The sequence below is a fragment of the Mizuhopecten yessoensis genome, unplaced genomic scaffold (genome assembly GCF_002113885.1).
Source record: "Mizuhopecten yessoensis strain PY_sf001 unplaced genomic scaffold, ASM211388v2 scaffold10951, whole genome shotgun sequence".
Taxonomy (NCBI): Eukaryota; Metazoa; Mollusca; class Bivalvia; order Pectinida; family Pectinidae; genus Mizuhopecten; species Mizuhopecten yessoensis.
The window spans coordinates 268,278-282,471 of record NW_018408803.1 but is presented as its reverse complement, the minus strand read 5'-3'; the positions used below and the strand labels follow the sequence as shown (position 1 = coordinate 282,471).

Here is a 14,194-nt window from a genome sequence, read left to right as displayed (position 1 = left end):
GAACAAGTCTGATATAGGGAAATCGAAATAATCCAAAGTTGCACTAGATAATATATTAATCCCATCAAGGTCACCAGAGGTATATATATTTCAACAGATTTTCTGGTGGTAGGCCCCAGATAACATATATACATATGCTGGGGGAAGTACATTAAATATTTATCATTGTTTTACACGAGAACTTTGGTGACATAATCGCCTGTTGTTGTTTCCTGTTTCCGTCTGACTTGCTGTTTATTAAACAAAACATAATTGACAATTACAAACCCATCTGTGATCATATGATTAATTCATACACCAAACGATAAATGTGCTGAATGAACTACTGTTAGGCCTGATTCATCCATTGTTACCAAAAATATAGGACCAATTGTTTATTACCTACTTTGGGATCAAGTATTTTCAAATGTGTCAATCTCTGAAACCTCCAATGAGGGAGATCTCCCCCCATTCCACATTTCTATTGACGGAGAAAGTGTGTGAAATGAGACTGAAAATTCTTTGCTCAATTTATCTTTCCCTTTTTACGTATCAAAAATAATTCCAAAAAGCATTCATTTGACTCAGACACACCCGTTATGATCATTACACACACCCTGCAGTAACTAGCAGATCATTTGACCACAGGATGTAGATTTTGAGTTTGTGTGAGTTTGGACTTGATTATTGAGGGAGTTTCGAGGGAGGTTGGTAAAATGGTCAAAATGGCAGCTATAAAGTGTGATCAGGTGGTCTGTTCAAGCTTGGGAACAACTGGACATTGCAATAAATGTATATCGTTAGTAGCAAACAGGAGATGAAACTTAACATTTTAGCCACTAGGAAAGTTTTGCGAGTGACCAAAACTTTCACTCGCTAAATCAAAATTGTGCTCGTAAAAATGTATGTTCTAACATCTGCTTAAATTTGCAAGTGAACAATATTTATCTAGCATATTCTTAAAATTGATATGCAAATATTTCTAGTAGATCTGTGTTTTGAACCCTGGCCAACTGGAACAGATGTGGCTAGAATTTAAGTGTTACTTAATTGTAAAAGCAAATGTGGCCAGGCAATTTTGCGACAACGTTATTTGATCGCTTGCGGAGGTAAGGTCACTAACACACAAATGTGGTATTCCCAGGCGATGAATCAGGCTGAAAACATCTGCCTTAAAAATTCAATGGATGTGCTGCAAGATTACGGAACATTCATGGAATGCAACCTACTATAATATACCCCCTGCAAAGAATTAAGCTAGGGGAGGGTTTATATTAAAATCAGGGTGTCTATTATTCTGTGTGCCTATGGACGGAAATTTGTCCCAGGCAGCGCTGCTTATAATTGCTTTCTGAATCAAATTTCATGAATCTTGAAACATACGACCCACTTTAGGTGGCTGTGTACTGGTGAATTATTGTTGATTTTAACAAGTTTGTTGAGAGTGATGTCCCTTTTCTCATTTACGTTCATAAATTTTATATGAAGTACACATATTTATAAAACGTGGAACACTTTATAAATATGTTTATGTACAAAACAACATTCAAACTGTTCCGAAAACTCCCCTTAAAATTTGATCGCTATTTTTGAAATCCTTTTGGAAATCAGCTCACAGGAAACAGTTGTTATTTATCTGGCCTTATTACATATATACTCAAGTAAACATAAGTCATCCATCTTCTGAAAAGCTAATAATAAGTCATTGACTAATTAATCACTTGTGCATATAACTATGATTTAGCTGAAATGAACACGTTTTCTTATTTCATCATTAAAGCCATTCTCATCATCATTATAAGTTCGACGGAGATCCGGGGAAATAACTCTCTCTGCTAGATGAAAAAGGAAAAACTGTACAGATATACAATCGGCTATAGATCAGTGCGGAGGTTTATCAAATGATTATAGGCCTTTCAACAATGGAGTAATTCTGCTGTTTGTTTATTCAGCGTTAGAATTTTATATACCAATTAATGTAATTAATTTAAGCATCAGTTATTCATTTCTTGGAGATATTTTTATGATGTTGAATGGTTTGTAGGATTTTTTATTCATTATAGTTCTTGGCACAATATCCATTTCCAAGCTGAAATAAACATCCACACCGTCAATATCCCTGATGAACACCGTCAATATCCCTGATGAACACCGTCAATATCCTTCATGAACACCATCAATATCCCTGATGAACATCGTAAATGTCCCTGATGAACATCGTCATTGTCCCTGATGAACATCGTCAATTTCCCTGATGAACATCGTCAATATTCCTGATGAACATTGTCAATATCCCTTATGAACATCGTCAATGTCCCTGGTGAACATCGTCAATGTCCCTGATTAACATCGTCAATGTCCCTGATGACATCGTCAATGTCCCTGATGAACATCCTCAATGTCCCGGATGAACATCGTCAATGTCCCTGATTAACATCGTCAATGTCCCTGATGACATCGTCAATGTCCCTGATGAATATCGTCAATGTCCCTGATGAACACCGTCAATGTCCCTGATAAACATTGTCAATATCCCTGATGAGCATAGTCAAAATCCCTGATGAACAACGTCAATATCTCTGATGAACATTGTCAATACCCCTGATGAACACCGTCAATATCCTTCATGAACACCATCAATATCCCTGATGAACATCGTTAATATCCCTGATGAACATCGTCAATACCCCTGATGAACATCGTCAATATCCCTATGAACATTGTCAATATCCCTGATCAACATTGTCAATATCCCTGATGAATACCGTCAATATCCCTGATGAACACCAACAATATCCCTGATGAACATTGTCACTATAGATCAGTGCGGAGGTTTATCAAATGATTATAGGCCGTTCAACAATGGAGTAATTCTGCTGTTTGTTTATTCAGCGTTAGAATTTTATATACCAATTAATGTAATTAATTTAAGCATCAGTTATTCATTTCTTGGAGATATTTTTATGATGTTGAATGGTTTGTAGGATTTTTTATTCATTATAGTTCTTGCCACAATATCCATTTCCAAGCTGAAATAAACATCCACACCGTCAATATCCCTGATGAACACCATCAATGTCCCTGATGAACATCGTTAATGTCCCTGATGAACATCGTCATTGTCCCTGATGAACATCGTCAATCTCCCTGATTAAGATTGTCAATATCCCTGATGAACATCGTAAATGTCCCTGATGAACATCGTCAGTGTCCCTGATGAACATCGTCAATCTCCCTGATGAACAGCGTCAATAACCCTGATGAACACCGTCAATGTCCCTGATAAACATTGTCAATATCCCTGATGAACATTGTCAGTATCCCTGATGAACACCGTCAATATCCCAGATGAACATTGTCAATATCCCTGATCAACATTGTCAATATCCCTGATGAAGATTGTCAATATCCCTGATGAACATTGTAAATATCCCTGATTAACATCGTCAATGTCCCTGATGAATATCGTCAATGTCCCTGATGAACATCTTCAATATCCCTGATGAACATCGTTAATATCCCTGATGAACATCGTCAATAACCCTGATGAACACCGTCAATGTCCATGATGAACATTGACAATATCCCTGATGAACATCGTCCATATCCCTGATGAACATCGTCAAAATATCCCTGATGAACATCGTCAGTGTCCCTGATGAACATCGTCAATCTCCCTGATGAACATCGTCAATATTCCTGATGAACATTGTCAATATCCCTGACGAACATTGTCAATATCCCTGATGAACTCCGTCAATGTCCATGATGAACATTGACAATATCCCTGATGAACATCGTCCATATCCCTGATGAACATCGTCAATAACCCTGATGAACACCGTCAATATCTCTGATGAACACCGTCAATATCCGTTTATTCAGCGTTAGAATTTTATATAACAATTAATGTAATTAATTTAAGCTTCAGTTATTCATTTCTTGGAGATATTTTTATGATGTTGAATGGTTTGTAGGATTTTTTATTCATTATAGTTCTTGGAACAATATCCATTTCCAAGCTGAAATAAACATCCACACCGTCAATATCCCTGGTGAACACCGTCAATATCCCTGATTAACATTGTCAATATCCCTGATGAACACTGTCAATATCCCTGATGAACATTGTCAGTATCCCTGATGAACACCGTCAATGTCCCTGATGAACATCTTCAATATCCCTGATGAACAACGTCAATATCCCTGATGAACATCGTCCATATCCCTGATGAACATCGTCAAAATATCTCTGATGAACATCGTCAATGTCCCAGATGAACATCGTCAATGTCCCTGGTGAACATCGTCAATGTCCCTGATTAACATCGTCAATGTCCCTGATGACATCGTCAATGTCCCTGATGAACATCTTCAATATCCCTGATGAACAACGTCCATATCCCTGATGAACATGGTAAATATCCCTGATTAACATTGTCAATATCCCTGATGAACAACGTCAATGTCCCTGATGAACATCGGCAATATCCCTGATGAACACCGTCAATGTCCCTAATGAACATCGTCAATGTCCCTGATTAACATCGTCAATATCCCTGATGAACATTGTCAATATCCCTGATGACTGCAACCATTTTGTAACACATGATTGGTCAACTTGACAAGACCTTAATTGACGAGGATTTTAAAACAAATCTTTAACATTTAGACAAAAAGATATATATTTTCATTTGTTGTATAAATTAAGGTAATGTATATATATCTCGTAAACTGTATAATTAGTTTTCATGTTAAAAGTAATAAAAATTAGGAAAAAGTAAATTTTCAGTTTTACTTCCAAAGTTAACAATGCTTGACACGACCTGATCAGATAGCTTCCAATTTGATCAGATTTTCTGTTGTCCTGACCTTTTCGCGGGCTAATAGTATAAACAAGTTATCAGACATTCTAAATCTTTACTGTGTGTTTTGTGGAATTAATGGTATGCATTATTTACATTTTATGTACTTTTTATGCCCGATTTAGATTCGCGATAAAGACAAGTGTATACATAATGACAGGCCATTTTTCACCTGTTAAATGTGATACATCGCTTCAGTAAGGGGGATCAGTGATTGATGAGTAAACAAAAGGATGGAATTCTGATTTAAAAAATTGTCCAAAAAATGTGTGTGTTGAATTAATTATATATCATGGAGGAATTTGTAAATGATTTTAAAAAAAACGAAAACATCAATTGATCATAGCAAGAATTTTTTGTCTTTCAAAAAAATGATATTAGTATTACCAGGTAGTTATCTTACTCACTGGATATTAAAAATAAACTTTATTTATTTTACAACAATTATAAAACAAGTTAGTTCAACTTATGTTAATCACTCTTGTTGGCCTGGATGTTAGTGCACTGGGTGTTAATGTGGGAGGAAACCGGAGTACCCGAAGAAAACCCATGTGGTTGGGCAGGTGACCCCATACCGTTTCACGTCCGATCGGGGAATCAAACCCCGGCCGCTTTGGTGAAAGGCAAGTGCGCTATCGACTGTGCCAACCGACCACCCTTGTAAGGTATAGATATAAAAATTAGCCCATGGGGAAACGGAGGAAACATGTATACAACACCACCCACCCCCTTAGCTGACTCACAGTACTGGTTTGTTTAACAAATGTTTCTTTGGCAGAATTTTGGTTCTCTTCTGAGTCTTCCACTTGGGGATAAATTTAAATAATCCAAAGCTGATCTGCTGCCCCATGTTCGACACTTATAGATCAAGTTACATCTTAACTCTTCTACCCTGCTCTAGTCTTTCTATTTCGGCAGTACCTCCCTTACACGCGTCTTTTTATGACCATAGCAATTGTGATGGTTTAAAAGCTGAGTGTCAGTGAGAAATGTCAGAATGGATTTTTTTAACAAGAAATATTCAAAAACAAAGTTTAGCACTCAACTGTTTGAAATAGAACATGTAGTAAAAATATCAATAACATGAATCAATATTTTCCCGTTAATAGGATAAAACAAGTGCTTTCACAAGTTTTCTCTGTAATTTTCGCCACCTGCATCGTCAATTGACAACTGGAAATTAAATTTTCAATCATATTACTGCGGGTCTCCATATTCATTTTGTAACAACTAATTACTCGACAAACATTTCTATTTGGTGGACCAACTGTCAATTTATAAATATTTTCAAAAAGTTACAGTTAAATTGCATAAGCTGTATTTCAAATGTTTTGAAATTCATCTCACAGCTTTATTATAATTTTATTTATAAATCATATTCAACCTCATGGTTCATGTTTTTAGAATTTTAAAGAACTCATTTGATTTTCAATATAATTTAAAGTGTTAGAGTTCTAATTGGTTTGTGTAATTTCACAGCAACTGTCAACTAGACTTTATGCCGATTGGTCTGGATCAATGTGTTGACCTTTTCGCTAGTTGTTATTCATAATTTTTTCTAACTAACCCCCGCAGGTGTTACGATAAAATACCATAAATGGTGTGAAAAATCCATTTTTTTTCTTCGTTAGTTGGTATTCATCATTTTTTCAAACTAAATGCCACAGATGTTACGATAAAATACCATTTATAGGGTTATCACTTTATAACCCTACGTAAGGATCCCAGCGTATCACTGCTAATAACTGAAACTATGCGCTTTGCATTCAAAACTTATTTTTCTAGTATGACTATAATGTTGATAAACCATCTCTGGAAAAAAAAGTACCGAATTAATGAAAATTAACCTGTTACTAATATTTAGGAGAGAAACGTCTTATCAGGTTTTGCTAGGACCTTTTTCGTTATTGTGTTATGTGTTGTTTCATCAGCTAAACATTTTATTGAATGTGTTACTGTCAGAAAATTGAACTATTTCATGAAAAGAAAATCTGGTCATTGAATATCAGTATTAAACTGTTTTCAGTTGGTTTTCCAATCCAAGAATATATGAACACCATGCATTGACAGGAAAGTTTTACATAATAATATGCTTCTTGTTATTTTAGATTTAATCCTGGTGGCATTCATATTCGTTTTGAATGCCGCCCTTCAAACCCCGTGAATTTAAGGTCAGCCTCTTCATCATCTCGTTAAGGATTTTTTATGACATGTTATGGAAGATGTCGACTAATTGAAGGAAAACTGATAGAAAAAAAACTGAATGATAGATTCCTTGAGGCAAATGTCAGGATGAATTTGTAACATTCCATTTAATCATATTGACTATGAATGCATAGACTGAAAGCAGGTGATTAATGGCTTTTTATTTTACATAATGGGAAAATTTTAATATTTAGAAAATGAAATAGATTTTTTTGAATTTCACATTTAATTTAAATCAAAATAATGTGTTTTTGTTTTTGGAAGATACAAATTGAGAATAGTTTGGCGGGGTGTTAAACGGTGTTTTCCATGCAAATCAATCATAACAACGACAATTATAAACATCCTGTACAATATTTATTCGTAGTTTGTATAATTTCTAGCTAAATTTAGTTTGGTTATTTGTCACACGACTACCGTATCGTTCAGTGAAAACGCCCATTTAATATATCATATTGCTGCATAAAAAATAATTAAATGACGTCGGCAGACATTCAAATTATAAACCAGCACATGGAGAAAATTCAAAGCCAAGATTGCACAATTTAAGACTTCAGGAATGATCTGCAAAGTGTGTTCAGCACAATATTCACAGGAATACTTTATCATTTGATAAAAGGGATCTGAAATTTTGTTTTCATTTCAATTGAAGCTTTAATGATAATAATAATATACAACATTTGATATAGTGCCCTATCTAGCTAACATAAGCCACTCCAAAGCGCTTTACAGTACATAGATATACAATTAATACAATTAGCATATACATTAATCAATACAATTTTGAGGAATTCGCAGAAGCTGCCTTATCAGGCACTAACTACTAGCTTATAAAACTCATCAAATTTTTTCTCTCTATTAAGCTCATCTGAGTGGCTTGCTATATAAAAATTGTGAAAAATTCCTGGCTTTTTATAAAAAAAAAAATTATAACGAAAAAAATCTTAGATTCTTCTAATAAATCTTTCTGAAATGGATTCTCCTGTAAGTACATACAGATTTATGCCACAGAGTACAAGTGGATACGTGTTTTGTCCTTCCAGCTGAAACAACAGAGGATTTGTATTACCTCCCTTCCATTAATGCAGCCTTTCACACGAAAATCTGTAGCGTTAAATCTCTCGGAAAACACCGCCAAAGGTTAATGGTACAGAACAACAACCACACATAATCCTGTCTGCTGTTACGCAGACTAAGGTTAATGGTACAGAACAACAACCACACATAATCCTGTCTGCTGTTACGCAGACTAATGTGTTACCAGGATTTCCACGGAACAGACAATTACCATAGATATATCGTCGGGAGATATGATTTCTTTGTTCCCTGACTCAAGATTCTGGTGTAGTAATTTGTTAAAAGGTCTGGTATTTCATTGTGTGTAAAAGTCTGCCACGAATGTTTATACGTTTATGAACAAGGTTTCATTTATTTAAATCACATATGGATAAAATGTCGGTTATTTCAGTATTATTACCATTTAGAGACGCAGTATTATTCAATACTTCTGAATATTGCAGTCAAACCTTAAACTAAAACCACACTATCGTATTTATCTATCAATAATACAAAGGAAATAACATGTGTTTTTACAGTATCTAGTTTTATTCATGTCAGAGTGCATACCATTTTTGACTTAACATGAGCCTTGCAATTTCGGAAAATAATATGATTGCGGAACCTTTAGATATTCTCAAAAAAAAGCCATTAAGGACACTTTATGCGGTAATTTGGTAAATTATGGTGAAGAGCCTGGGAATGAGTCAGGCTCAAAATAGAAATAGGAATTGTGGGTACTTTAAGGATCTGCCAAAAAGTGCCACTAAGCATTGAATTTTCTGGAATGGCTATAGCTATGATAGATCATTTCTGAAAAGAAAACCATGCCTTGCAGGACTTTATGAAAAATTGATGAAGATGAAATCAACAACAATGTTCTGAGTATAAAACTTCTGTGGAGTTAAATCTGTGAGGATTTAAACCCTGGACCTCAGATTGTTGTACAGTCACTACCTTGTCAACGGACGTGACCAGGCTCAACGTTAATAACGGTAATAGCCAACACAGAATTAAGGGGAGGTACGAAAAACACTACATGCAAAGTACAAAGGAATTTCGTTGTAGTTTTCCAAACAAATGGTAACCTCCTCATAATTGAGTGGGACTCGTCCAGGAATTACATAACCGCTAATATATTATCTTGGTAGGTTGAGGGTTATTGTATCGTGAACAGAGGTCTAGGGTTAAAATCCTGGCCAGCATGATAGCCATGTTGTGTTTGGTAGGACCTGAAATCTGTTGATTGTATACAATTTTGTTCTTTTCATCTTCATGACTTTATTTCACTAGAAGTTCGGCTAGGTACAGATTTCCTATCAGAAAAGATTTTAATTTGTTTAGCAATTGTCGTCCCAGTAAAAAAGTTTCCAGCTCATAGTTATAATTTTTTTGTGATGGTACAAGGATCCTTAATACTTGAAAGTTTGTGTGATGGTTCAAGGATCCTTAATAGTTAGAAGTTATTGTGTTGGTACAAGGATCCTTAATAGTTAGAAGTTATTGTGATGGTACAAGGATCCTTAATAGTTAGAAGTTGTTGTGTTGGTACAAGGATCCTTAATAGTTAGAAGTTATTATGTTGGCACAAGGATCCTTAATAGTTAGAAGTTATTGTGTTGGCACAAGGATCCTTAATAGTTAGAAGTTTTTGTGATGGTACAAGGATCCTTAATAGTTAGAAGTTTTTTTGTGACGGTACAAGGATCCTTAATAGTTAGAAGTTTTTGTGATGGTACAAGGATCCTTAATAGTTAGAAGTTTTTGTGATGGTACAAGGATCCTTAAAGGAATATTTGATAATAACGAGGTTTAATAAAGCAACTAAAATCAAAATGTTTTTGTCATTTATTTCAGCATTTCAATACATATAATCTGTTCACAGTTTTTGTCCTGTAATTCTAAACAGGAAATTTAACAACAATTTTTTTGTGGGAAATTTTAATGACAATCAAAGCAGATTATACTTATTTGTCAACACGCAATGTGTCTGTACTGATAATGAGTAATCCTGGATTATATATGATTAGAGATGAAATGATGTGTGTACATTATACACAAGTTGGATATGCACATTTAAAAATCACAAGAAGACTGATTCTCAAGAGTTTCGCTGCTTCAAAGCTCTTCAGGAGAATGATTTATTTTGGAGATACATCATAACAATTTTGTGGACTTACATTATTACGTAGTACAACAAGTGATAATAACAATAATAGTAATTTAAAATCATTTCTGAAAACAAAACCTTACATTAAAAGGATAATAAATATTTAAAGAAGAAAAATTAAAATGTTCAGAGTGTAAAAATTCAACATGGCCAGACTAATTTGGAACCCAGGACCTCCAATCCTTATACTGACATGTTCACCAACTGAGCTACGTCAGTAGCCTTGTACATTTGCGCTACAGTTACATCCAAAACAAAATTGAGGAATTGTGTAAAATATAGCGATTATGAATGAAAATATGATACAGTGCATACCTTGATAATTTGTCACCAATATGATACAGCGAAAGATTTGCTTAACTCATTCACCCCTGAAGTTTCATAATGAACTATTCCAACCTTTGAAGTAGAAGAGTTCAAATGAGTCATCAGGGGTGAATGATTAATATGATATGTCACCAATATGATACAGCGAAAGATTTGCTTAACTCATTCACCCCTGAAGTTCCATAATGAACTATTCCAACCTTTGAAGTGGAAGAGTTAAAATGTGTCATCAGGGGTGAATGATTAATATGATATGTCACCAATATGATACATTGGAAGATTCGCTTGACGCATTCACCGCTGAAGTTCCATAATGAACTATTCCAACCTTTGAAGTGGAAGAGTTAAAATGTGTCATCAGGGGTGAATGATTAATATGATATGTCACCAATATGATACAACGAAAGATTCGTTTAACGCATTCACCCCTGAAGTTCCATAATGAACTATTCCAACCTTTGAATTGGAAGAATTCAAATGTGGTAAGGGGTGAATGAGTTAATCTGTTATGTTACCAGAGCTTGTGATCGAAGTCATTATATATTTATGATTGGAAACAGGGGTAGGTAATTGCATTGATTAACATCAGTAACTGACAGCTGTCATGGTCAGACATTGGAAAGTCTGGCCTGACCACTGGTCTGGACACTTGACCAGTTGTGGTCACTGACAGACCTGTTTGGACTCCAGTAAAATCGAAGGTTAAGCTGGATAACGTACGATCCGATGAAACTTGACACTATAAGTGAAAACAGAGTTTATGTATAGTGAGAACTGTCTTAATGGAACCATTGATCCATCAATGGGGAACATGTCGTTAAGTGTCGGGTATTCAAAATCAACAACTTCATTTATATATGAATATTAAGACTAAGGTCTGGTTGGCTTAGTATATTCCTGTGTTCAGATCAAGCAGTTGCGAATTCCATGAAAAATATAACAGTTGGAATACTATTTTGATTTCCTGGATTAACCCTTTCACCCCTATGTAACATTAGTAGTCTCTACCATGCATTGATATGGATGAGTCCATTATGGTCCACAGTGGTGAAAGGGTTAAAACACTTTTTGTTAAAAGCATTTGAAATACATCTGAACTGTTGTAAAGCATTTCAGTGAAAAGTTCTTATTATTTACCTGTTTTTCTGTGTATTTTCAGCCGTGGGCTCCCCATGTATTGAGACGGTAGAGGGAGCGGGGATGTCCGCCTTCGCGGTAATTATGTACTCCCTGGCCAACTCCCTCTGGTTCCTGCTCTATTGGCTGTATCAGCACCCCTTTAAGACACCCCAGTCACCACAAAACGCACGCAGCAGTGTACGTCGCCGACGCCTGCGGAACCGCCAGGGATCGCTCTTAGAAGCACTTGGAATCGTCTACACAGACAAACCCTTCTACTCATTTAACGACCACTTTCACAGTTTTCAGGAAGTCAGCGATTCATGTAAGAAGGCAGGTCTAGAAAAATGTGGTTTAATCATTGGCGTTGATTACACCGCATCTAACGAGTGGCAGGGACGAAAGTCGTTCAACGGGCAGTGTCTGCATAAGATTGTTCCGGGGCGGGTGTACAATCCGTACCAAAAAGTGATCTCAATCATAGGTCAAACTTTGGAGCCATTCGACGATGACAACATCATCCCCGCATATGGCTTCGGCGACAGTGTGACGCTGGGCGATAAGGTGTTTCCTTTGTTCAATGACGACTGGATGTGTCGTGGGTTTAAGGAAGTGCTCGAGTGCTACAGTAACATGGCCTCAAAGTTAATTCTCAGCGGTCCGACAAACTTCGCCCCGTTAATTCATCAGGCAATAGATATCGTTAAAAAGACGGGGACATATCACATCCTGATTGTGATAGCAGACGGGCAGGTGAATGAGGAGGAGCACACCATAGACGCAATTATCCAGGCCTCCAAGTATCCCCTCAGTATCGTGGTCGTAGGTGTGGGGGATGGGCCTTGGGACCTCATGGAGGAATTCGACAATCATCTTCCGTCTCGTACCTTCGACAACTTTCAGTTTGTAAATTATCATGAGGCTACGTCCAAATCGAAACATCCTGATGCAAATTTAGCGCTTCATGTTATGATGGAGATTCCGTTACAATACAAAACAATTAAAGCCATGGGCTACCTCAAAAACAGCAAGTCATCTGCGACAGACAACAGTGGTAAGAAGACGCAGAGTTCTGGCATGGAGAAAACTCTGGACTTCAGGAGGGTCAGAAGTGCAACCTCGGACAAATCTCTGGGCTCTAGTGTAGAAAAATTACGAGACATTAATGGGAGCAAGTCATTGGATGCAAACTGGGACAAGTCTCAAGGCACAAAGAGGGACAGGTCGCAAAGTGCAAATTTAGACAAGTCGCGGGGCTCCGACCGGGAGAGACCCTCGAGCATGGTTTGTAGTAAATCACAACTTGAGGTCAGCGAAAATTCTGTGAATGTTAGTCATCAGACGGATGTATGACATTGGCCATTACTCTGACGTCTCGCGACACAACGAATTATAATTCCAGGAGTCATTGCATATTTCTCAAACAAAAGAGAGAGCGGCCATGCTTCCTACAGGACTAAAGGGGTACTATATATTTGCATGTTAGACATGCTGGATTAGGTAGGAGCCTCTGCTTCAAAGAGAAAATCAGATTATGCTTCAAACATCAACAGATATTGAAGGATTGGTCGAGTTTGATATTCTTTAAGACTGACTTCGTATGATATGCTTCACATATGAAAAACCTAGTTAGATCCATGATAGAATGCTTCAAACCTAGTTAGATACAGGATAGAATGCTTCAAACCCAGTTAGATCCATGATAGAATTCTTCAAACCTAGTTAGATCCATAATAGAATTCTTCAACCCTAGTTAGATCCATGATAGAATGCTTCAAGCCTAGTTAGATCCATGATAGAATGCTTCAAGCCTAGTTAGATCCATGATAGAATGCTTCAAACCGAATTAGATCCAGGATAGAATGCTCAAACCTAGTTAGATCCAGGATCGAATGCTTCAAACCTAGTTAGATCCATAATAGAATTCTTCAACCCTAGTTAGATCCAGGATAGAAGGCTTCAAACCTAGTAAGATCCAGGATAGAATGCTTCAACCCTAGTTAGATCCATGATAGAATGCTTCAAACTTAATTAGATCCAGGATAGAATGCTTCGAACCTAGTTAGATCCATGATAGAATGCTTCAAGCCTAGTTAGATCCATGATAGAATGCTTCAAACCCAATTAGATCCAGGATAGAATGCTCAAACCTAGTTAGATCCAGGATAGAATGCTTAAACCTAGTTAGATCCAGGATCGAATGCTTCAAACCTAGTAAGATCCAGGTTAGAATGCTTCAAACCTAGTTAGATCCATGATCGAATGCTTCAAACCTAGTAAGATCCAGGATAGAATGCTTCAAACCTAGTTAGATCCAAGCTTCAAGTTGGACACAGATTAAGTGTAATACATTGAAGCATGTTTTAAACTTCACATCAAGGCCACAGAATGTATAACAACCAGATCTTGAATGTGTTTCACTCTAGATTGCTTGTAGTTAGAACAATTCACATTTTTGCATAAACTTACATTT

The 14,194-nt window shown here is 36.4% G+C and overlaps 1 protein-coding gene across 1 annotated transcript in view; it reads left to right on the top strand.

Moving 5' to 3' along the window:
- LOC110464021 (E3 ubiquitin-protein ligase RGLG4-like) overlaps positions 1-13,446 on the top strand; it is a 50,086-nt gene extending 36,640 nt beyond the window's left edge. The window contains exon 3 of the mRNA XM_021519029.1: positions 11,762-13,446. Within this exon, the coding sequence (XP_021374704.1) occupies positions 11,762-13,074 (1,313 nt within the window). The 3' untranslated portion in view covers positions 13,075-13,446. The remainder of the gene's footprint in view (positions 1-11,761) is intronic.
- Positions 13,447-14,194: the final 748 nt, after the last annotated feature.